This window comes from Microtus oregoni, unplaced genomic scaffold, assembly GCF_018167655.1.
Source record: "Microtus oregoni isolate MIOR12 unplaced genomic scaffold, Mior012 000000F_ref0000247, whole genome shotgun sequence".
Classification (NCBI taxonomy): domain Eukaryota; kingdom Metazoa; phylum Chordata; class Mammalia; order Rodentia; family Cricetidae; genus Microtus; species Microtus oregoni.
Window position 1 is genome coordinate 69,962,906 of NW_024543059.1, and position 25,307 is coordinate 69,988,212.

General features: G+C 39.6%; 1 protein-coding gene across 1 annotated transcript in view; it reads right to left on the minus strand.

Annotated features, from left to right (window-relative positions):
* Positions 1 to 24,904, minus strand: part of Slc9b1 (solute carrier family 9 member B1) — a 38,983-nt gene extending 14,079 nt beyond the window's left edge. Inside the window, exons 1-7 of the mRNA XM_041679992.1 lie at positions 24,525 to 24,904; positions 22,167 to 22,317; positions 12,806 to 12,926; positions 8,590 to 8,760; positions 7,383 to 7,525; positions 5,688 to 5,815; positions 2,278 to 2,453 (exon numbers count right to left, since the gene is read on the minus strand). Coding sequence (XP_041535926.1) covers positions 2,278 to 2,453; positions 5,688 to 5,815; positions 7,383 to 7,525; positions 8,590 to 8,760; positions 12,806 to 12,926; positions 22,167 to 22,317; positions 24,525 to 24,904 — 1,270 coding nt within the window. The remainder of the gene's footprint in view (positions 1 to 2,277; positions 2,454 to 5,687; positions 5,816 to 7,382; positions 7,526 to 8,589; positions 8,761 to 12,805; positions 12,927 to 22,166; positions 22,318 to 24,524) is intronic.
* Positions 24,905 to 25,307: the final 403 nt, after the last annotated feature.

Genomic DNA, 25,307 nt, shown 5'->3' on the forward strand with positions numbered 1-25,307 from the left:
GGACACAGGAGGCTCTCTGGAGCTCACCGGCTAGTCAGCCTGGTCAAACTGCTGCGCTCCAATCACAGGGAGAGATCTTGTGGATGGCCTGCCAGCCTAGCCACACCGTTGAGTTCCAGACACACTGAGAGATCCTGTCAAAGGCAAACCAGCATAGCCAAACTATTGTGCTCTAGGCACAGGGAGAAATCCTGTCTCAACAATAAGATGGAGAACGACTGAAGGAAACATTCAATGTCAATCTCTGACCTCCACATGCACGTGTGCACATAGGTGCACAACCACACACACTCACACACACAGCATGCAACACAGAAATACACAGAATACTGAGAGACAGAAAGAGAAGAAAGGGGAAAGAGATTTATATAATAAGGCTGAGAAAATATTCTTACCTAGCGGGAATAACTATTACAGATTTTATTTTTATCTTTTATATTTTCAAATATATTTTCTGAGTTTTAAAGAAGAGTCAGAGTCTGGCTGGCCTTGAACTCCTGGGTTCATGTGATCCCTTTTCGGTCCTGAAATGCTGACACAGACACACTACCACACGCAGCTCTTAGCCACACCACCTTTAAAACCACCTCAGTACTTCTCAGATGGAGACAACTAAACTTTAAATATTGCAGATAACCAGATCATCACTAACTGTGGAAATGCTTTCGAAAACTTTTTTCAAAAAAAAACTACGAATTCCAAGTGGCACTTTTGAGACCTGATTTTCTTGCTATGTGTTTTCTACCCAGTTCTCCTGTGGCTGTGTCATCTTCGTCATTTCCCACAACTCCATAGATGTCTTCGGGAAGGCAGCTACTGTGCTCACATACCTTCACAGTGAGCACGGCCAGTGTTAGAATGGTGCCTTCCGGCCTTTTCACTTTGCCACTATGGACCTTCCCAGCCTCTCCCTGCAGGTCATTTTGCTCACTGGGCAGCAGCTGTGGAGCTGGAGACCCAGAGCTTTCTCCACCTGACCCCACGTTTTGCCATTTCCCCAAGCTCCAAGAAAACGGAGTGGTCACCCTTTGGCCAGGTCTTGTCTAGAGTAACGTGATGTTCCAAAATCGTGACCACAGGCACAGACATTACTATGCCTCTTCATGTTGTAGAGTGCCCTCTGGGAATGTCAGGAAGGAGCTTCTGAGAGTCTGAGATGAGCAGCACATGGTGACCTCAGACAGTGGTACACTGTAGGAAGCAGAAGCTGGGGTGGAGGGGCTTCCGCTGTGATAGATAGACTGGCTTCATAGTACCTATCAACTGCATTTGCGGGCAACCATCATGAGCTTCCCTGGCTGTCTTTTCCAAAAAAGAAAACTGTTAATGTCTGCTGACCCAACCCTGGAAAATGGAGCATTCAGTTCATACAAAGACTCATCTGCCATTTCATCCATCCAGAGGCAGTGGGGAAGATGCCAACCTTTTTTGCATATTGCTTGTACTGGCAAAGCTGAATGCTAGGTGCCAGCTGGGTTCCCATCTGTCTCCTCAGGAATGTTTTGAGCATACTGCCTCTCCAGGGCCTATAATCAACTGTCAATTCCAGCGTATTCTTTCTGAACTTAACACAATTGGCCACACTCTCCTTGTGTGTGTGGCTCCAACACTTACTATATCCAGGTTCCCTTGGTGGCTCTAGCTCTTCTCAGCAGTGGTATAACACGGGCTCTCCTAGCACCAAGGACAGCATGGACTCCAGTGACAGGAGGCTGTTCCCACATCACTGAGGCCAGGGCTCTTTGTGAGGCCAGCTCTTACTTGCAAAGTGTCTGTAGTGCTGCCAAGACCAAATGTCACCTTGCAAATCTGAACTGGTGTAATAAGGTTTTGTCTTAACACTACCAAAAAAGGCATACTGTTTGTCCCAAATTTGTATATTTGAACTGTTTTAATATCAAGCAACCTGTTGTTAGGATAGCATGAAATGTATATTTCAAAAACACTTAGTCATTGTATTAGTAACATTGTATACTGACAAAATCCCAAACCACCAAAAACAGATAAATGGCAAGAATGCAGATAATCAAATTAATTGAAAAAGTTCAGTATTAAAATGAAGTCACTTTGTTAAGTACTATTTAAGGGCACTGGAGAATTCATTTTAAATTTTAGAATTAAATTTTAAATCCATTGAAGCATCTTACCTGGTCAAGATGAGCTTCCTATGTAGAATAAAGAGATATTAAAGTCTTGGTTAATAAATATAGGGGAATGCCAGACACCCAGCTTATAGAACTACAAAAAAGGATGTTAGTGAAACATTTTTTTATTTACCAGAGGAAAAGACTATGCTCAGGAATGTGTTGAATCCAGTGATGGCCACAATGTCATCCATACTGCTAGCAGCCACTAGCAAGGTTGGAATGCCTTTATCAATACCATATCCATTTTCTTGCAACAACAGCATGGAGGGAACGACAACAGCTGGAGAGACAGCGCCTAGAACAAAGCTGAAAGGCAGACTTTGAAAACCCATCCATTCTTTTAAGCAATTAATGTTTTGCCGTCAGTTTTCACGTGGCATCATTCCACTTTTGAGTAAGGCACTATGCATGTCGTTTAGCGCTGAATAAAAGTTCATAGAGATGTGTCTTAAGAAACTGAACTGAGCACGAATGCATGTCTCCCCTCTATCTGTGCATCACTTAAAATGAACATATCAATACAAAAAGAAAATTCATAATGCACGTAGCAGACAACAGGAGAATCCCCAATGGGTAAGAAACCGGAGTATTCTAGCCAGAGGCAGATGAGGATTTCAGAAAGAAAACACAAGCCTGATGGTCCAGCATTATTGCAGAGGATACTCTACACTTTTAAAGGCATCCTAACCACACATAGTAGATACTCTAAACTTTTCCATAGCAGCTGCACTATTTCATAATCCCACTGGCAGAACACAACAGACCCAGACTCTCCACATTCTTGTCAATATCACACACATATACCGGTTAGCCTAATGTATGCACAATGATATATTTTTTACTTCCATTTTTTAATACTTATAGATGACAAGATTTTCAGATGTTTGTTGGCCATTTGTATATTTTCTGTGGATAAATGCCTTTTACACACATACATCTTTAAAACAAACAAAATCCTCTTGAAATACACAACTTATACATATATGTATATATATATTTCATTTTCTGTAGAACAGCAACAAGTAGCTAGAAGTTAAAATAAAAAATTTTACAGAAGTTTTAAAACAAAAATACTTAGGAATCAACTTTAAAAGCATGTATGATATCTATAATAAACATCTGAAAACTATAAAACATTGTTTGAAAAATTAAGTAAGACTCATTTGGGCAGTGGTGGTGCATGCCTTTGATCTCAGCACTCGGGAGGCAGCACTCTGAGTTCGAGGCCAGCCTGGTCTACAAAGTGAGTTCTAGGACAGACTCCAAAGCTACAGAGAAACACTGTCTCAAAAAACAAAAAAGAAAAAGAAAAAAAAGAAAAAAAAGTAAGATTCAATTAAATATATGTTAAATCACAGTCACTTCTTTTGATATGACAATATCACTTGGTGAAACCGTTATGTGTCTCTTAAAGGAATTAGACTTGAATTATATATTTGGAAGTCAATAGCTTATAGATAGAATTTGAAATCATTAGACATTACAGAAGAATGAGAATAAGAAAAAAGAGAACTAATACTGGTCCTATGTTAAATAATTCCTTTATTTAAATGCTAGAAGGAAAAGATATCTGTTAGGGCAAAACAGGAAGAAAAGTTTGCAAGTTAGCAACTCTTATGAACTGAACTCTTTCTCCATCCTCATAAATTCGCATGTGAAATTAACCGTCAATGAAGCTGGATTCAGACAAAGGTTTTGAAAACCTATTTAAAGTTAAATAAGGGTGGAGCCAAATCAGTGAGGACCAGTGTCTCTTAAGAACATAGGATCCCAAGGATGCCTATGAAGAGACACCAGGTCATACAAAGATTCAGGAAGGAGGAGATAATCTGGAAGCCAGGTAGAGGCCTCAAGAGAAACCAACATTTTCTTCTTGGCTTTCTAACCTTCAGAACTTCAAGAAATGAACGCCTGCTGTTTTAGTCACTAATTATTTAACTAGTTAATAAGGGAATTAGAAAGCAAGTCACATGTTAGGAGGAAAGGTTCATAATGTATATACTAGATGAAAGACTTTGGTCTAGAATATAAATGTAGGGGGCTGGAGAGATGGCTCAGTGGTTAAGAGCACTGGCTGCTTTTCCAGAGGCTCTGGGTTTGATTCCTAGAACCAACATGGCAGCTCACAATCATCTGTACTTCCAGTTCCAGAGGATCAGACACCTTCATCTCATGGGGTATGGCAGGTATGTAAGGCCCAGATACATGCAGACAGAAGATCTACTCACATAGAAAAGATTATACATAATTTAAAATTCAGTAAGAAATCAAGGAACTTAATTTTTAAAACTGTCAAAAGATTTGAACTGGCATTTTACTGAAGAAGGTATATGAATAGTTCCAGTGTATAAAACAATGCTCAGTGCCAGTGGTTATCAAAGAAATAGAAGTTCAAGGCAGAGGACCACTTCCAGTCTCTAGAAAATGTGGCATGCAAGTAAGCAGTGTCAGTGTAGAGGCCGTGATGCCATGTGATCTTCCAGACCAAAGGTATAATCAAAAGGCATTTTACATGGATATGAGAGAACAAAAATAAGTATGGGGTGTAGCTTAGTGACTGAATATTTGCCTCATATACCTGAGACAGTGGGTTTGATTTCCAACAGAGATATATGTGAGCATGTGTGTGTGTATGCATGTACATATGTATTGGGGTATTTCTATTTGACAGTGAGGATGCAATGCGAAAGCTTTTTTTTTTTTTTTACAGATAGGACTAGAATGTGTAAGCAGAGCAAGAGTTAATGAAAAGTCAGGAGCTACAGACAGTAACTTCAGTCTTGAGGGAATTTTTTTTTTTTTTTTTTTTGGTTTTTCGAGACAGGGTTTCTCTGTGGCTTTGGAGCCTGTCCTGGAACTAGCTCTCTAGACCAGGTTGGTCTCGAACTCACAGAGATCCGCCTACCTCTGCCTCCCGAGTGCTGGGATTAAAGGCGTGCGCCACCACCGCCCGGCTCTTGAGGAATTTTTGACATGAGGGACTAGATAACAGAGAAGAGAAATGTGGCCCTACATGAAGAGAAAAAGTTTTGTGTTTTTATCACTTTGAGAATAGAAGTAATTTTATTTATTTGTCCATTAATAAAATCTCATATATATGTAATACAATACTGTATGGAAAAGCAGTCATTTGACATACTGAAAGTCACAGGCACACAACACAAGAGAGGGGATAAGCTGAGGGACTGGACTATGTGTCACTCAACACTGAGGAACATTACTGTTTGTGAAACTGACAGCAAAATCTTTCTCAGAGTTTGGATCTTGCTATGAACCTCTGACTGGCCTTCATCTAACTATGAAGCTGCCTCAGCCTCCCTAGTGGGATTCCAGGTGTGTGTCACCATGCCCAGCTGGATCTGGTAGAAGTGGAACATGACTCTATCTTCCATCAATTGATTTTCAAGGATCCTAGTCCACCCCTGGTAAAATGATTTTAATGGAGAACTTGGCTATACAATATTCAGAGTATCCAAAGCGTCAACAAAACACACTTAACTGTGTAATTTCATGTTACGAGGGAAGGGAGAAAAATATTACCCTAATAGGAACCCCCATTGCCAAGGAAACGCCATAAGGAAGTGGGAGAAAAAAGCAGCTGAACATGCTTCTATGAGACACGGACCAAATGACAACCTCAAACAAACTGTCTTCAGATGCTTCAAAGCCTGGAATAAAAAAGGTTGCATTTAGACAAATTTACAAAGGCCAACAAAAAAATAATCAACTAAGCGAACATTGTAACACAGCATTTCTTTGAAGGCTGGCAACTTCACACTTGCTAATGTGCTCTTACAGAGACTCCCAAGACTGACTTCTCCCTGATTAGTTCCACCTTCTTTAATATTCCCACTGCACACTACAGTGATTTTACCCATTGAAGTCCCCCCACCTGTTAGTGGTGAATTATTTTTTTAATATTTATTTATTATGTATATAATATTCTGTCTGCATATATACCTGCAGGCCAGAAGAGGCCACCATACCCCATTACAGATGGTTGTGAGCCACCATGTAGTTGCTGGGAATTGAACTCAGGACCTTTGGGAGAGCAGGCAATGCTCTTAATCTCTGAGCCATCTCTCCAGCCCCAGTGGTGAACTATTTAATTTAATAGTAATAATAAAAAATACTAGCCGGGCGGTGGTGGCGCACGCCTTTAATCCCAGTACTTGGGAGGCAGAGGCAGGTGGATCTCTGTGAGTTCGAGACCAGCCTGGTCTACAAGAGCTAGTTCCAGGACAGGCTCCAAAGCCACAGAGAAACCCTGTCTCAAAAAAACAAACAAACAAACAAACAAACAAAAATAAATAAATAAAAAATACTAACATGTCACAGTAAAAAAATTAATCTATTTGTTTGAAAAATAAATACTTTCCTATGTTGTTAATGTTTCAATGATGTCACAAGTGATAATTATTTACTCTTGGTGCCAATTTCAATAAATCTATACATGCTTTACACACTTGGTTCTGTAGCTATCATATCCATGACTAGTCCCCTTTCAATAATTCAAACGGATTTTTGATCTCCAGGTTATACTGTTTCAAAAAATATTTTAAGACAGCTTTTCCAATAATGCAAAGTTAATCAGGAACGTACTTCTAGTTAGTGATAAGACAAATTATTGAAATTTTAATCTCTCTTTTAAAACAGAGAGACAAGGAAGCTTTTATAGGATTACCTTGTCCTTTCTTAACTGCAAGCAAACAGTCCCCACGGAAAAGTTTCTCAGTGAATAGTGGTCCTGCCTAAGGTGCATCTATTTCCAAGCATGTTACTGAGTTTCATCACTAATAGAGATCTTATATCATAGTGATTTTTCTCTTCATATAAATAATGATGGCTGGAAATAGAAATTATGAAACCAGTATTTTGGTTAAGTCTTTGATTATTACCTTAGGTTTACATGCAGACTCAGACAGCTATAACAAAAATTCTAGTTCTTTTTATTTCTGTTATTTTCTTTTTTAAAAAATGGTTATTATTTTATGATTTATTTATTTTTACTTTATGTGCATTGGTATTTTGTCTGCATGTATGCCATCCAAGGGAGTTAGATCCCTGGAGGTAGAGTTACAGGCAATTGTAAGCTGCCATGTGGGTGCTGGGAATTGAACCCAGGTCCTCTGGAAGAACAGCCAGTGCTCTTAACCACTGAGCCATCTCTCCAGCCCTTTCTGTTATTTTCTAATATGTAAAAAAGTTTTACTCAAAATTGAACAGGAAACTTACTTCTGGGTCCAGTCCAAGCCCAGCTCGTATTAGGATAATAGTAAGGGCAGTATTTCTTAAAACTGAAGACCATGTGGTAGGAATATGGACAAACTCATAAAGAAACGGGACATTCCTGATGGTGAAACCAGCCAGTAACATCCCTAAGAGGGGAGGGGAGAAAAAGAAAGTAGAAAACAAAGTATATCTGATTAAGTTAATGTTTCCAAGAGAGATCCACAGGGGTAGGTTGCATCCAAGCAGAGGAAGTGGGATGGGTACAGGAATGTAAACCACAGTAAACAATTCAGTGATGCTGGGACATGAGGCAGCAAGGATGCATGGGCAGACAACAGGCAGAAGCCAGTTTATGGGAGGAGTCTTCTCTTTGGCAGAGTCAGGGGCTATGGGAAGCTTTCATAGAGAAATTCATGTAAGAATTTTGTAGTTTTATGTGTTGGTCTTGGTGAATTCGTGATAAAACAGGTCACAGAGATCAGTAAGAAGGACATGTCATTGTTCATAGAGAAGTAGGAACAGCCCCAGATGAAGTTGTGGAGGAGGGGGTAAAGATTCAGTGAGTATTAAGAGAGGTTTGGGTACAAGGGTATCATGCATGTTAAATAATACTGAGATAATCTTTGCAGATGGCACTTTGACTATTTAAATGTATTGGTTACTTAGACATCTGACCTCACAAAAAAATTTCCCACTAATTTTTCTGTCCACGTGGAGAGTCACAGAACAAAAGGATAAACAATAGATAACACAGGAGTGGCAGATGGGTGGACACAATGCAGATGCCCACGCGGCGTATTCAACTATCAGAGGATATTAGTGCCCCATTCATCATAATCGCCATAACATGTGCAACGCATTAGCTACATGACATGTACAAAACTTCAGCCTTTTCAAAGTTTTCTTTCTTCTAGAATGCATTTTACATTTTGTTTTCACATCTAGAATGCATTTTAAACTAAGCTTAAAACTTACTAAATAATAAAACAACACAAATCATATAGAGGACTTTCAAATTATTTTCAAAAATAGACTATAAAAAATCTGTGTGTGGAGAATAAACCTATATGAAAAAGTTACATAAACACATACAGTAAATACACATAATTAGACGCTATATACACATTATAAAATAAAACAATGTATCCAGTCCAAGTAGAAATGTTCAAAACTTACAGTCAACAAAGAATACAGCTGATTATATACTTACCAATAAGAGGTGGAAGGGGGGGCACTATAGGTATTCTAATGACTTCTAAGATTTTCCCCCCAAGAAAGGCACTGTAAAAAATAACTAATAGTCCAAATAAATTTCCACCAGGGAGAACATCTTGACCAATAAGGGACCAGAGTAGAATCCATAATATAATGAACATAACTCCTGAAATATAAAAAATTTACATCTATATAAATACATGTGACCAAAATGAATTTTATCAAATATATTAGTATGCAGACTTATATAGCTGTGCACAGTGTAGATTAATATTGAATACTGTTATAGTTAGTTATTAAGATACATTTCAGAATCCCTATCGGTTTATAGGACAAGTCTTAAGCAAATGATTTTTTTAAAAAGCATTTTAAGGGGGCCAGGTAAAAGTGCTTGCCATAAAATCCAATACTCTGAGGTCATTCCCTGGATTGACTGAAGGGGACAATCAGAACCTTCCCCACAAGACTGTTCCCTGACTCAATACATGTGCCATGGCACCCCTGTCTTCTCATTGCACACATATATATACACACATACATGCACACACACACATACAGAGAGAGAGCCCTGTGAATTGTTTTCCTTTGTCCCACTGGGAATTCAACCTGGGGTGTCTCCACACGCGAGTCAAGTACCCTACCACTGATATCCCGGGATTCTGTGAGGCACAAAGGTTTCTTGTAGTATATTAGTATTTTTCTTTTCTTTCTTGTTTTAAGGTAGGATCTGGTTTTGTCATCTAGCCTGGCTTCCAAGTGTCCTCTTGCCTCTACCCCTAATAGCTAGCACTATGGCCCACAACACAATGCCACAGTATGAAAACAATGTCATGACAATGACGAGACGTTCTTGAGGTTGAAAACAGCTTTTCCAGGAGGAATACAAGCCTGACTGGCTGTGACACAAACCTCAACTTAATTCATGATCACAATGGCAGAGCAAATGTTTAAACAACGAGTACTAAAAAATTACCCAGGTAAGATTTTTATAAGTCTTAGAAGGGGCAAAGCCTGAGGGAAAATGAACCTGGACATTGTGGGAATAGTTACAAGGTACCTTGTGTGTAGGAAGCATTGGTGGACAAGGTGAGTAAACAAAGGTGGTACTGAGCTACTGAGATGGCTCCGCAGGTAAGAGCATCTACCACACAACTCTGATAACCTAGCCCTGATCTTTAGCATCCAAGGAAAAGTTTCATGCTGTGGCTCACAACTAATCCCGACACTAGCACCTCCATGGTATGGTGGTTTGAATAGGAATGGCCCCCAATAACTGATGTGTTTGAATGCTTGACCCATAGGGAGTGGCACTATTAGGAAGTCTGACCTTGTTGCAGGAAGTATGTCACTTTGGGGGTGGACTTTGAGGTCTCATATGTTCAAGCTATGCCTGGTATGACAGTCTCCTTCTCCTGCTTGTGATTCAAGATGTAGTACCCTCAGCTTCTTCTCTAGCACCATGTCTGCCTGTAAACCTCTATGTCCCACCATGATGATAATGGACTAAACCTCTGAACTGTAAGCTAGCCCCAATCATATGTTTTCCTTTATAAAAGGTGTTGTGGTCATGGTGTCTCTTCACAGCAACAGAAATTCTAATATAGAAGTTGGTGCCAGGACTGGGATATTACTGCAACAGTCCTACCTACGCTTATGTTTGGAGGAGTGTAGACTTTGAGATTTTGGGTTAGGAAAGCAGTGGAATGTTCTAAGCATTAATGGGTCGTCCTAGTAGGAACATGGAAGGCAGTAGTTCTGGGGGTGATTTCAACTGTAGGGGCACAGGTAAGGAGGTTTCAAAGGAGAACATTAACATGTGATGTTTTGGCATAGAATGTGGCTACTTTTTGTCCTTGTCTGAAAAGTCTAAGGCTAAAGTGAAGAGTTTTGAATTAATTCCAATGGTACTGGAAATCTCAAAACAGCCTAGCATCAACTCTGTTGTATGGTTATTAGTGGTCACTCTTATACAAATCACACCTTTAATCCCAGCACTTAGGAGGCAGAGGCAGGCAGATCTCTGTAAGTTTGAGGCCAGCCTGGTCTACAGAGGGAGTTCCAGACCAGGCTCCAAAGCTACAGGGAAACCCTGTCTCAAAAAAAAAAAAAAAAAAAAAAGCCCCCAAACCCAAAACCAAACAAAACCAAAACCAACCAACCAAACCAAAAAAAAAAAAAAAAAAAAGAAGAAGAATAAAAAAAAGAAAGAAAGAAACTAGCTGAGCAGAGAAAGTTACATAATGTACAATTTGAGAGAAAATGGGTACCAGAAAGTGGAATGGGCTAAGTCCTGTGTTCGAGGAGATAGAAAGATTCAAGAAAAGCCTGATATTAAAAGGAATAAAGAGAGTGGTGACCTCAGACAATACCCCCTCCCCCCCAGCTAAGCTTCCAACTTGTGAAAAGTAACTAAAAAATAGCTTAGGTCCAAGCATGGAGGCCCACACCTTTAGTCCCAGCATTGAGGAAACAGAGACAGGCACATCTATGAGTTCAAGGCCAGGACAGCCAAGTTTAGGCAATGAAGGAAATCATGGACAACTGAGAGCTGATTTAAGATGTAACTGAATGAAGGGATCATGTTCCAGCCCTAGCCAGCAGTAGAACTTGGCAGCTTCAGCCATGTGATTTTGACATCAGAGTCAAGGATAGAAGAAAAGGGTAATGGAATCACCCTCCATGACTAAAGAAAGCTGCTGAGGCCAGGCATGTGTCCCTGCATGGAGGCCTATAGAGGCCATTGTGTGAAGCTGTGAAGGTGAAGTCTGGATTGTCTTGGAGACCTCAAAGTACTAGAGATGCCAGGGCCATGGAATACCTGCCACAGAAAGCTGCTAACAGGGAGCAGAACCAGCCCAAGAGGGAAAAGTGTGCTGTAGTCAACAAAACTGAAAGAAGTTGGAGATCTGAAATAAGAAGACATATTTTCTCAAAAACAAGGCAGGAGGAGAAAATGAACTCACCTCAAAGTGTGCCCTCACCTGAATAAAATGCCCCTCCAAATTGCTAGAAGTCTACTAAGTTTTACAACAAGCACATACACAGTGAACCCACGAGAGAACAATCAACAGTGACAGAAGACACTCACAGAAGACATTAGATACTAGGAGCCATAGGATAGAAGGATCTCACCATTCAAGAAGAGGTAGACTGAAAAAGAGAGGTCTTAGGTACTCCTGGCTCTTACCATGTTCCTTCTAGCAAGGCTATAATATATATATTATATATGCCCACATATTTTCCAATATTTAATCGTATTTCATAACATCTTATTAATTTCATATCCACTAAATAATAAGTACTTCTTTTTAAATAAATCTATTTGATATTCTGTCCAACATTAAGTATAAAATCTGAGTTTAATTGTGTAGAATATTCATAAAGAAATTAAAAAAACAGGGGGTTGGAGAGATGGCTCAACACTTAAGAGCACTGCCTGCTCCTCCAAAGGACTCAGGTTCAATTCCCAGTACCCACATGGTGACCCACAGCTGTCTGTAACTCCAATTCTAGGGGATCTGATACCATCATACAAACATACATGCAGGCAAGACACCAATGCACTAAAAATGAATAAAACTTTAAAAAGAAACAGGAAAAAACACTTCATGAATATTTGGCAACAATAAGATGCAAATTTTATATAAGATCACAGTTATTTTAAAATCTGGGGCCTAATGTTAAGAACCTTAGTATGGGCCAGGGATAATATTACTTCTAGTTAACTAAAACCATCAAAAGGAGTCTCCAACAAAAATCTTCAATTAACACAGCTTCTTTTTTTTTTTAAAAAATATTCATTTATTTATTTATTATGTATACAATATTCTGTCCGTGCGTATGTCTGCAGGCCAGAAGAGGGCACCAGACCTCATTACAGATGGTTGTGAGCCACCATGTGGTTGCTGGGAATTGAACTCAGGACCTTTGGAAGAGCAGGCAATGCTCTTAACCACTGAGCCATCTCTCCAGCCCCATTAACACAGCTTCTAACCTCCAAATTTAACATTAGAATACATAGAAAAGAATAAACTACAAATCAAGTAATACTTTGGTTTTAAAAGGATAAGGAAATATTTGTTCTGTCTACATACGGATCAGAACTGAGCTTGGGATCTGAGATATACATCTTACACAGTGGCCTTATGATCTGCATTTTATTAGGCACATGTATTTCTCATTTTCTCCCCATGTACATTTAATTCACATACCATCTGTAATTACTTTATTGAATATTCCTTGTGGAGGACAAAAACTATTTTTACTTCTGTTCACCTGTTGTTTCATTTCCTTCGTTTCCTCATGTGAAATATCAGAAGGATCACTGAGAATCTAAAGTAAAACAACAACTCTTTAACAACTGTACTCTCCATAATTTTATGAATGTAAGCAATCCCTACATTTCAAAACTAAATTCATGGGGAACACATATCACACTCTTCAGAAATAGGGGATGGAACAGCAGACTATTTTGAAAGAAACCATGACTCCTATGCTAATACGGTTGCCTCTCCACCGTCAGTATCACTATCTATATACTGAACAAGTGAGTCTCTAGTGCAGGCTCAACAACTGAACCTGTCCACCCTTTCTTTAGCTCCCACAGATTAATCCCCACAACTTTCCTGAAATGAAAATATAACTAAATTGCAAAGTTAATTATGAAAAATAAAATAATTTTAAAAATGAGAAAAATCAGAGGCCACATCCTCAGAAATTGAAGCTTGCTGCCACTAATATTTATACATACCATATTGTGATAATTTATGGTATTTGCCATAAATTATAAGCGTCTCATGATGTAAACAAACAGTTCCAACCACAAGCCCAGAGTTAACCTTGGAATAGTGACCTCTGTGTTTACGGTATCACTGTCATGATGGACAAGTGGCAAGTGGGTGTACATGCATGCCATCCGAGTGTGCTGCTCACACTGAGTGCACTTCTGCAGAAGTGTATAAAGCTAGGCTGAATAGATAACCGAGGCCCAGAGGGTTAGAATGAACAGCTATGATGGAGCCAACAGTGCACCTGGCTGCTAAGTATACATTCTGCAGTTCTTTGAGACAAAGTTCTCAGATCTAATGACCAATCTGTTGTATTTGAATATACAGGTGTTTTCTGGAGTCTACATCACTGTAAGGAACGCTGAAAACACAACAGCTGGCTTTTATTAGGGTTATGGAAAGTCACAAGTCACACACAGTAAATGAAAGCATCCTACATTTTAGAGTGTACAATAAATAGATAAAGTTATGAGAAGCAAGGTGGGATGTTTATAATATTACACTGTATTTTCTGGCTTAAGAATTGTTGGAATCTCTATTGAAAAATAGCAATTTATAATTCTAAATATAAACAATTATTTAGTAAAACTAGACTAACAAATGACTTAATGGCTTACGCTATATGCTTAGAAGACAGCCCCTAGCTTCTGGTTTCTTCAAAATACACAACCTTTGTTGATTTCAATTGCTGAAATTTTCTGCCACACAGAAGGAAATAAGCCATATTTGCCTTATTCCTAAAACCTACCCAATCTAGGTCTAAAAAACCACTGCAGTAATTCCTTTCACCTTTCTCGTCCTCTCTGCTCATTTTTTAGAACCCATTAAGATTTAAGCTACTTCAAAATTAAATTGTTTTCAGTTTTTATAAACATATCTAAGAGAAATCTATATAAAAGAACCAAACAGTGTTTTGCTCCGTAGCCTGGGATTTCTCAATGAACAGAAGACTCTGTTTCAGCAAGGGCAGTGGTCTGGCAGATGGGTTTCCAGGCTTCAGTTGTCTCTGCTCCCCGGTGCTGGGATTGTAAGTACATGCACCATGCTTGGCTTTCCATGTGGGGCTCAGATCCTCATGCTCTCCCAGTGAGCCGTCTCCCCAGAACTATACATAGATTTAGACATCCTATATTACAATAGAGATTTAAGTTTTCACCTGAGTAATTGTAGCTGACTGAGAAACTTCTGGTTGGGAATCATCATTCTTTATTTCTGATGCTGTGTTGCTCATGCTAATATTTAAAAAAAAATAATTTGAGAGAAAAGGCAAATCTATAAATCCACATGAAAACAAATTTGGTTAAGGAACATTAATACTTAAATACTAAAATTTTATCATAGTCTAGTCAGACATCTTTACAGAAAAAAAAAATCTAAATACTCACATAAGGCCAGTGAGATGTCTCAGCTGCCAAGTCTGACGACCTGAGTTCAATTCCTAGGCATCGCATGGTAGAAGGAAAGAACTTCCTATGTGTGCTCTCTCTCTCTTAAAACTTTAAATATTCTCTTAAAGTTATTAATTAAAGCCACAAACTCAAGCTTAAATTTTTTTTATTATGTTTATTTATCCATGTGTGTGTGGAGATCATTTGCTGAAGTCAGTTTTCTTCTGTGTGGATCCCAGGGGATGGGCTCAGGTCATTCTGTTTGATGAAAAATGCCTCTACTTGCTAACCCATTTCATTGGCTCAAAGTGCCCAAGTTGACATGGAGAAATATATTATTTCTCACCAATTTCTTAATAATGGGCAATATATTAAAAGCATGTGGGAGATAATCAGTTCTTTATTTCAATCACTAACTAGTCTGTTTCACACCTCTGTGAGACTTCAAGGAAATTAAAACATTGGTAGCCTTCAAAGTCCAGCTCTCAAGGCGACTCCCACGGTTCAAAGAAAAGCTCCACAGCATGGTGAAACTGAGCTTAAGGGTTTTGATCTGAGGGGTGTGGAATAAACCCACACACATGCTGTTCTGGCCATGCTCTTTATTGTTCTGTCTATTCTTCTGTCCTCTAATCCTCAGCTTCAATTCTCCCTTGCTTCTTTGTTCACCTACCTTAAATATATGTTTTTTCATGAGGCTTGAGGCAAGAAGACAAAAGGCGACAAGAGTTATACCTCACAGTCAAAGTGCATTCTTTTTGATAAGGGATAAGAGCAGAGTCATTTACCATGGTAATACATAGTCGGGGACACGGTGCTTGGCACCTTCCCAGGCAGTGGCAATGAAAATGTCTCAACCCTAAAAATGGATTCTCTTATCCTGTTTGCAACCCCAGAACATAAAAGGGGGTGGGGGGGGACCTTGTAACTTTTGGTTGTAAGGCCAGACTAACTTTTGTAGCCACACAGCCTAGGGAAATTGCTGGGAACTCTGCTTTGGGGGCTGCATGAGCCACACAGTCATTAGCAAACTTGCTGCCATAGGATTCTTGACAATGAGGATACCTTAGGAACCTCCAACAAAGCTCCACTATTGCATCCACCTGGGATCAAAGCCAGTGTCACCTATACACATAAACAGTCTTCGGGGGGAAAGTCTCTCATTTCGAAAGTCACTCTAGGAAACTGTGAGAAGTAGCAGATTAATCATATATGCAAAAATCAGCATATAGATATATAAATCATGAAAAACTAGGGCAGCACACATCTCCAAAGGTAGTAAAAAGGCCAAAGTAAAGGAAGATGAGAGAGTGTCAAAAGACTTCAAAACAATTCCAGGAAAATTCAATACACAAAAGAATACATAGTGTCAATCCTAAAAAAAAAAAGAGAAGGGCTGGAGAGATGGCTCAGTGGTAAAGAGCATTGCCTGCTCTTCCAAAGGTCCTGAGTTCAATTCCCAGCAACCACATGGTGGCTCACAACCATCTGGAATGAGGTCTGGTGCCCTCTTCTGGCCTGTAGACATACACACAGACAGAATATTGTATACATAATAAATAAATAAATATTTTAAAAAAAAAAGAGAGAAAACAATTTATCACATGAAAAAGAAATTCAGTAAAGAGGGACCACAAAAAGTACCAAGTAATTAATCTTGGATCTGAAATACTCAATACATGAAATAAAAAAAAATGCAGTTAAGAAATTAATGTAGTTTTCCAAAGAAGAAACACAAAGGGCCAAAAATAATTTAAAAAAGTGTTCAACATCCCTAGCAATCAGGAAATGTAAATTAAAATGACTTTGAGATACCAACCCACCCCAGTCAGAATGGCTAGCATCAAGACATCTGATGACAACATTTGGAGAGGATATAAAGAGGAGCCCTAATTAGCCATTACGGTATAGATGAATGGACAGTGAGTTGTGATACACAGACCAAGAAGAATACCCTTTGTGTCCAAAACAAATGAAATCTACTGGAAAATGAATGGCCTTGGAAATTATAATATTAAACAAGGTCACCTCCCCAAAAAAAGAAAGAAGAGCCACATGGTCTCCCTATGCAGATTCTAGCCTTTAATATATACATGTACATATGCAAACATCTGTCAGCATGAATGTAGCATAACATTTAGAAAGGAAAGCAAGAAGGATGGAATATGGGAAAAGAAGCATGTGAGTCATGAGCGATGGAATATGGAAAAGAAAACATAAATCATCAGAGAGGACATAAGTTAATTGTTTTTCTAGTTTCAATTATGTCAAAACGTTCCTCCCCCTTTGTAGTAGATACATGAAGAAAAATGTCATTGATAGTAAAAGTGTAAAACGTCCAAAAAACTCCATGGCTTCAGAATGGCTGTTGTAACTGTTTACGAATAAATAAAATGTATAGAGTTTGGGACTAGGCATGTATTTGAGTGGCTACCTTAATATAGTTGTGTGAAACTTTCACTTCTGAGTTCATTACAATAAAAAGATTTTATTTTTTAAAAAAGATTTACAATAACAGATTAGGTGTTAAGTAGTAGAAAGGATTTATGAACCTGATGCGACTCTTGTGAGATCAATTAAATTAAAAAAAAAATCAGGGCATGGTGGGACACATCTCTAATTCCAGCAATTGGGAGGCAGAGGCCGGTGGATCTCTCTGTTTGAGGCCAGCCTAGACTACAGAGCAAGTTTCAGAACATCTAGAGCTACACAGAGAGACCCTTTCACAGAAAAACAAAACAAGACAAAAAAACAAAGTTAACAATGAAGTCAGCACCATCACCAAACAAATATTTGTATACTTAATTTATGGATGTTTCAGAAGAAGAGGGAAGGCACAGAAAAAGTATAAAATGAGATACAGAAACAAAACTTGAGAAAGATATTATGAGTGCTTGGACCAAAGAATTTCAAAGAATTCCAAACAGATTTGATCAAAAAGGTCCTTTTTGGGATAATTCAAAAAAAAGAAAAGACCAAGGACCAAGGACCAAGAAACCATTCTAAAAGTAGAAAATCAGTAGCACACATATGTTGTGGGACAATGCTCTTGTACAATGTAAGGATTTGCTACTTGTATTAGTTTAATAAAATGCTGACAGGCTTGTTGCCAGGCAGGAAGTATGGGCAGGGAGACCAGATAAAGAGAATTCCAGGAAGAGGAAAGGCAGTTACTGCCAAAAGAAGAAATATGAGAATGCTGCACCAAGAAAAGGACCAAGCCACGTGGGTAAATATAGGCAAGAATTATGGGTTAATTTAAGTTATAAGAGTTAGTTATAATAAGCCTGAGCTAATAGGACAAACAAGTTTATAATTAATATAAGTCTCTGTGTGTTTCTTTGGAACTAAATGGTTGCGGGACTGGATGGGACAGAAACTAGCATCTACACATATAAGGGAATCCCTTAGACACAAAGTAGATTTCTCAATAGAATTTTACAGGCCAAGAGAATAAGGTGACATATTCACATTGCTAAAAGAAAAAAAGTGCCAAGATGGGTGTGACAGACATCTACTGTTCCAGCACTTAGAAGGTTGAGACAGGAGGGTCACATGTTTGAGGAGAAGCCTGTACTATAACAAGACCTTGTTTCAAAAAGAGCAAATACTGCCAACTAAGAATAATTATAATCAGTCAGACCTCCAGAAGTTAAGTATTTCTACAACAAGCAAAAATTCAGGAAACTCATTACTGATGTGGGATTCCCCTCTGTATGCTGTGAATATGTTTTATTACCATTGGTTAATAAAGAACTATTTTGGCCTATGACAGGGCAGAATATAGCTAGGCGAAAAAACTAAACTGAATGCAGGGAGAAAGAAGGTAGAGTCAGGCAGATGACATATAGCTGCTGAAGGAGAAAGATGTCCTAAACTTAAAAAGTAAGCCACAGCCTTGTGGCAAAACACAGACTAATAGAAATGGGTTAATTTCTATTAGATGTGAGAACTAGCTAGAAATATGCGTGAGCTACCAGCCCAACAGTGTTGTAATTAATATAGTTTTTGTTTGATTATTCGGGACTGGGTAGCTGGGAAACAAAAAAGCAGTCTCCATTTACGCATTATCACAAAACAGGCATTACTTACACTCACTATATCCCAAGAGCTTAAGGGATCCTACATACAGAAATAAACAATAACATACCACAATTAAAACACATAAAAGTATAAAATGCACTAGTAAAGCAGATACACAAAAGAGAAAATTCCCAAATGTTATCAAAACAGAATACAACCAAAGATAGACAACAGGAGATAAAGATAAAGGATATATAAAACAACTAGAGAAAAAAATTAATGATAGAAGCAAGTCTTTACCTATTGATAATTAAATAGATTAAATTTCTAGGTTAAAAGTTTTGTGCTCACTAAATACACACACACACACACACACACACACACACACACACACACACAGCCAATGGCCCCAAAACATGCTGCTCACAAGAAACTCAAATCATTAGTGACGACACCAACCAGGACTGGAAGTGAAGGGATGGAAGAAAATATTTTATTCAAGTCGAAAACCAAGTGGAACAACTAATACCACATTATAGGCTTTAAGACAGAAATTGCAATGAGACGCAGAGGTGTAACCATGTAATGATTAAGAGCAGTAGTTAAAAAGAGGATGATGTTATTATTGTAAATATATATGCATAAGCCTCCAATACCAATTATATAATACTTCCAGTAAAAGCTGGGAGCTCAGTGTTCCACTTACATCAAAACAAACCTCAATTAAGAAACTTCAAATTAAACAAATATGGATCTGACAGACATTTTTAGAACCTTTCATCCAATGGATGAAGAATATTCATTATTCTCATCATGGAATATTCCCAAGGATAAGCCAGGCCATAAAATAAGCCTCAACAAGTTAAAAATGTAGAAACCACAGCATATGCCTTCTCCAAAGACAATGGCCTAAATCTAGAAAGCAACAAGAGGAGTTTTCTTCTTTTAAGATTTATTCTTATTATTTTAAGTTTTGTTATATGTATTTATAGCTTCACGTGGGTTTGTGCACGTGTGTGCATGTGCCAGCAGAGACCAGGGATGTTAAAAGTCCCTCTAGAGCTGGCATCATAGGTGCTCATGAGCTTTCTGACATCTATGACCTACGTGCCAAAAGCACACACTGGAGAGATGACAGTATCTACAACAAATGGTGCTGAGAAAACCAGATGGCCACATAGAAAAGAATGAAATTTGACCCGCATATATCATCCTGCACAAAAAGGAACTAACTGAACCAAGAACCTAACTAGGAAACTGTCAGAAGCAAGCACGGGCAATTTCCTACAGGATATGGGTGTAGGAAAGGACTTTCTGAACAGGGTCCCAGAGGTCCAGGAACTAAAGTCAACAACTGACCAGTGGGACCTCATAAAACTAAAAAGCTTCTGCATGGTCAAAGAAACAGTTTCATGAAGAGGAAGCCTACGGAATGGGAGATGTACCTATATATCTGACAGAGGGTTAATATCCTGAATATATAAAGAATTCAGGAAACAAAGAAAAAATGACTCATTCAAAAATGGGTTTAGGATCTGAACAGAGAGTTGTCAAAAGAAAAAGAAAGTGAATGAAGGTTCCCACTCCTCACATCTTCTCTAGCATTTATTGTTGTTTTGCTGATCTTTGCCAATCTGATTGGGGCATGATGAAATCTCAGTTGTTTTGCTTTTTTACTTCCCTAATTACTAGGTATGGTGAACATTTCTTGAGATTATTTCTTAGCTCCTTCTCAGGCAGGAAGTTTTCAGGTCAGATACAGGTCAGGTCATCAAGGCACTGTGCCTAAAGTGTCTTCAGCAATGGGGATTTAACTTCCACCTCTGGGATGCAACCAAAGGCAAGAGCAATAGACTTCCAAATGTTTTGGAAGTCTCTTGGACAACCCTGACCAACAACTTAATGGGGGGCAGCTCCTCATGCCTGGTGTTGGGGGTTTTGTTAGATAGTCTATAAGCATTGTCATCCCAGATGGGAAATTTTCATTTAAACTCTAAATGTATAAGTGTACATATACCTATATATATATATATACTAAATGTAATTTTAGACAGACAGGTAGATAGGTAGGTAGGTAGGTAGACGTGATGCCTTATGACCTTTCCCCGTAACTACTAGGGATGAAGAACATTTTTTGAGATCCAGGGATTTGACCTCAGGTCATAATGCTTACACTGAAAATGTTCTTACTCACCGAGGCATCTCCCCGGCTGCAACCTTTTAGTTTTTGAGCCATGGTCTCTCACTGAACCTGAGGCTAGACTGGCTGGCCATCTGTCTTTACCCCTCCAGCTAGGGTTATAGATGCACACTGGCATCTGTAGGGGATATGGATCCAAGTCCTGGTTCTTTTGTTTGCACAACAGGCATTTTTAAGACTAAGCTATCTCCCCAGCTTCTGTATGTACCTTTTATAGGCATGATAATGAACATGGAGAATGAACACCCACATGCAACAGTAAGGACTTTTTTTGGTATTATTCCACAATTATTTGATTCATTGAATTCAATTTATCCCTGCAGAAAACCAGAAGTATGAAAGATGGCCTCTGTAGGTGCCAACTGCATTTCTCCATCAACTAATTTGATCATTCATGGGGTTTGAGTACTGTGTGAAAAAGTATGCATATGACTGGGCTCTGTTTCTAGCTATCAAATATGCAAAAAAAAAAAAACCAACCTTAAAGGCAACCACTAAGCATTCTTTTGATGATATCAAAATTGCTCAACCTACCTGATCTTTCAGGAGTTTGTTTGCAATCTTAAGATACCTTGTGTTCCGGCAGAGAATCTTACAACCTAGGTAACAAGCTTTTAAGGCATCTTAACAGGGTGATATTCCAAAAACAGCGCCACCACCTGCACATGCGACGACAGTCCTTAATCCTTCAAAAGCATTGATGTTAATTGCTCGGCTGTGATGACGTCCAAGAGAAATCCTGGTCGGGGGAGTGGGGAAAGGAACGAAGGCCTTCTGGAAATCAGAAGCCAATCCTGGGACACATCTGCAACTAGAGGTGCACGTGACGCTTTATCGCCCCAGATTCGCCATTTTGTATAAACAGCGGCTGCCCAGTGGATTAATTTTGCTGTCAGTCTTGATGGAAAGATCTCTTCTTTCTTACTTGCAAGGGCTGTTGAGAGACAGAAAAATCAGAGACACGCGTTTAGAGAGGAAAGAAATGAGTCAGGAAGAAGACGGAAGAGGGCTTCCAGTGTGATGGAGCCATGTGAGGAGGGACGCGACGGGAAGGGAAGGGACGAGGCCTTCCTTAGCTAACGAACGGGAGGCCACAGCAGGAGCACTACCGGGGGCCTGGAGCAGAAGGATGGAGAAAACTGGGCGAACCTACAATCCCTTTAGCAAGTCTCACCGGCCCAGTGACCCAGCAACCGTCGTCCAGAAGCCTCGCGCAGGGCAGGGCGTCAGGACAGCCAGGGACCCAACCTCCAGGACGGAAACTGGGCTGGGATTTCCCGGAAGCAGTAGGGCGGGGCCCGGGGGCAGGGTCCTTAAAGGACTTCCTGGTCAAGAACGTTGCGCTGAAATCCTTAAATCACTTAGTTTTTGTTTTTAATATTTCTTTTTCATTTTGTTTTGTTCTTTGATTTTTTTTTTCTTTTGGAATGGGTCTCACTGACATCCTGCTTCAGTCTCCCAAGTGCTGGGGTTATAAGCGGCTTTACTAGGTTTTCTGGCTTCAAACCCAACTCTAGATCCCGTGATATAACCGGAACTGTTTTCGGTTTTCGTTTCTTTACCTTTCTTGTTAGTCGAATTACATAGAAATTATCAGAAAGGGGAAAAAAAAAATCACCCCTATCAATACTCAGCTTCCACCACCTTGGCCATCCCTGAAAAGCAGGTGAAACATGGTTAAAACGAAACATTTGAGAACTTCGTGTTACTGTGATTGCTCCAAACATGACAATCAAAACTTAACATGCTATACAATATATGTTGTATGTAAGAATTTACAGTTTTTTTTAAAATCCCTATTCTCCCATGATCATGGATGTCAAAGTGTATATTTGAAGTTAGAAAGGTACTGTAAATAAAAAGGTAAAATGAAATGTCTATCTTGTAAACAAAAAAAAAACCCACTTAAAGTTATGAGACTACCAACCATGTTCATGTTGCTTCCTGTTCATGCTCGCTGGGTTTTGAATTTACAATAATACATTCCTAGTATGAAGGCAGATTTGCAAAGAAAAGATTTAAAGTGCAAAAATGACGTTTAGGGTCCATAAAACAGAATATCAGATTCTATAATTCTTTCTCATAGCGATGCTATTAAGACTCTACTCAGGACCCATTTTCTCTCCCCTGGAAATAATTTGAATGGCCTTGATCACCCGGTTTGCAAATTCTCCGAAGAGATTTATAAATTGAAATTTGGAGCCGGCAGTAGTAACACACTCCTTTAATCCCAGCACTCGGGAGGCAGAGGTAGGCAGATCTCTGTGAGTCTGAGGCCAGCCTGGTTTACAGAGTGAATTCTGGGATAGCCAGGGCTACACTATGAATCCTATCTTTAAAAAAAATTGGGCAAAAAGAGTGTGATGATAAAGGCCAGCCAAGAGCAGCATGAGTGACAGGTGACAAGGAGAGGTGGGAAAGAGTGGTCTGGAATAGAAAGTGCTGGGGTTGAGCTTTTCATAGGGGATGTTTGTAGCTTTGGCATCCCAAGTAGCCCCATCCTCATTTTTTCTGGGATTCACACATCCTTTCTTATCCACATATGGCTGTCCTCCGCTCTCAGCTCCTATACTCTAACAGTGCTCCAGGGTTGAGAAGCTCTCCCATGTTCATGGATTAGAAGAATTCGCCTTGTGAAAATGTCTACATTGCCAAAAGCAAAATTACAGACTCAATGCAGCCCCATTAATAGCCCCAAGCTATTCTTCAGAGAAGGAGAAAATAATGTAAAATTCAATCATAAGAGGCTGTGGAGAGCTAAAGCAACCTGATCAAAGAGAACAATGATAGAGATATGACCATACATGATTTCAAGTTTCACTAGACAGCCACGGTAAGAAAAACAGCACAGTACCAGCACTAACAGAAATATCCAATAGAATATAATACCCATCTAGTTACTGCCACCTTATTTTTGACAGTGAATCTAAAAATACACACCGCAAAAAAAAAAAAAAAGACAACTTCTTCAACAAACGGTGCTGGGGAAACTGGATATTCGCAAATGGAAGAAGATAGATCCTATCTCTCACCATGCATAGTACCTTTGACCATAATGAAATGAAAGAAAGTGTTTAAACGTAGTTTAAATCTTGTCTCAGAGAAACAAAACTGGGGGAAAACTGACTTAGGAGAGCTTTTCATATAAGCTTCTCATAGCTCAACTAAGATGATGAAATCATTGTCTTTAGTTTATCTACGCCCCTGTCTTTTGTTTGCATGTGATACTTAGTGAGGTTGAATGTCCATGAAACAGCAGGCAGAAGACGGTAGGACAACATGCCAGGAACCCAAGGCCCTGGACCTTCCAGTCATCCTTACCCTGAATCCAGACTGTTTTGAGGGAGGGAAAGAGAACATCCCTGTGGCTATGGTCTAGTTCTGGCATTAACCTGCTGTGTGCAGTCAGGTCTAGCACAAATACACCTTCAGCTGCAGAACGCCGGCATCCTGGTTCCTGGGCCTGGGTATGGAAGAAAGCACCCAGTTTGGTTGTAAGAGTGATTATGTAGGTCATGTGTGAATGTCCTACATAAATCGGGGTACTCGATATATGTTGGGCACATCAAGTTCCTCTCCTCCTTTGTTGCCAGGGCTGGCCAACCACACAGATCTGGCCTTGGAGATGCAGGCTGCATTTTCTGAAGGTTCCTTTCTTGAAGGAGAGGTGATGTCTCTCAGAAGGTTCTGGCTTCTGCTCCTCTCTCTGAGCAGCAGCTGCGATGTGGGTTTGAGAGTCGGATGCCCACAGGCAGGACAGAGCAGAGCCAGACAAGGATTTGGTGCTTCAAGGCCGGCTCGGGGTGACTCCTCTGCACTCTGTGGCTGCACAAACTTCCAGTCATTGCTTCTCCGTGTTTGTGTTTGCTTGCTGCTGGTATCACCTGGAGCTGAGTGATTCTTGACACTCATATTGGTTAGGGATGAAGAAAGAGGATGGGGACACAAGGAAGAATAGGAGGAAGAAGAGCAGTGGCAGAGGAGAAAGGAGAGGAAGAGAGCAGGAGGGGGAGGGAGAAAGGAGGAGGAGGAAAAGAAAGAGGAAGAGGAAGAAGAAGAGGAGGACGAAGAGGAGGAGGAGAAGGAGGAGGAGGAGGAGGAAGAAACACCAGTCTAGGTATGTTGTTTAGTTGCCTGAATGTTTTGCTTACATGTCCCAGGGCGCTGGCTTCAGTCTCTAACACCCCAAAAAGTCCCACATGGTGGTACATGCCTGTAATCCCAACATAAATACATGAAGGATGACCACAAACGCAAGAGTATCCCTGGCTACTTAGCAACTTCAAGGCCAACTTGAGTTACATGAAATGCTTCG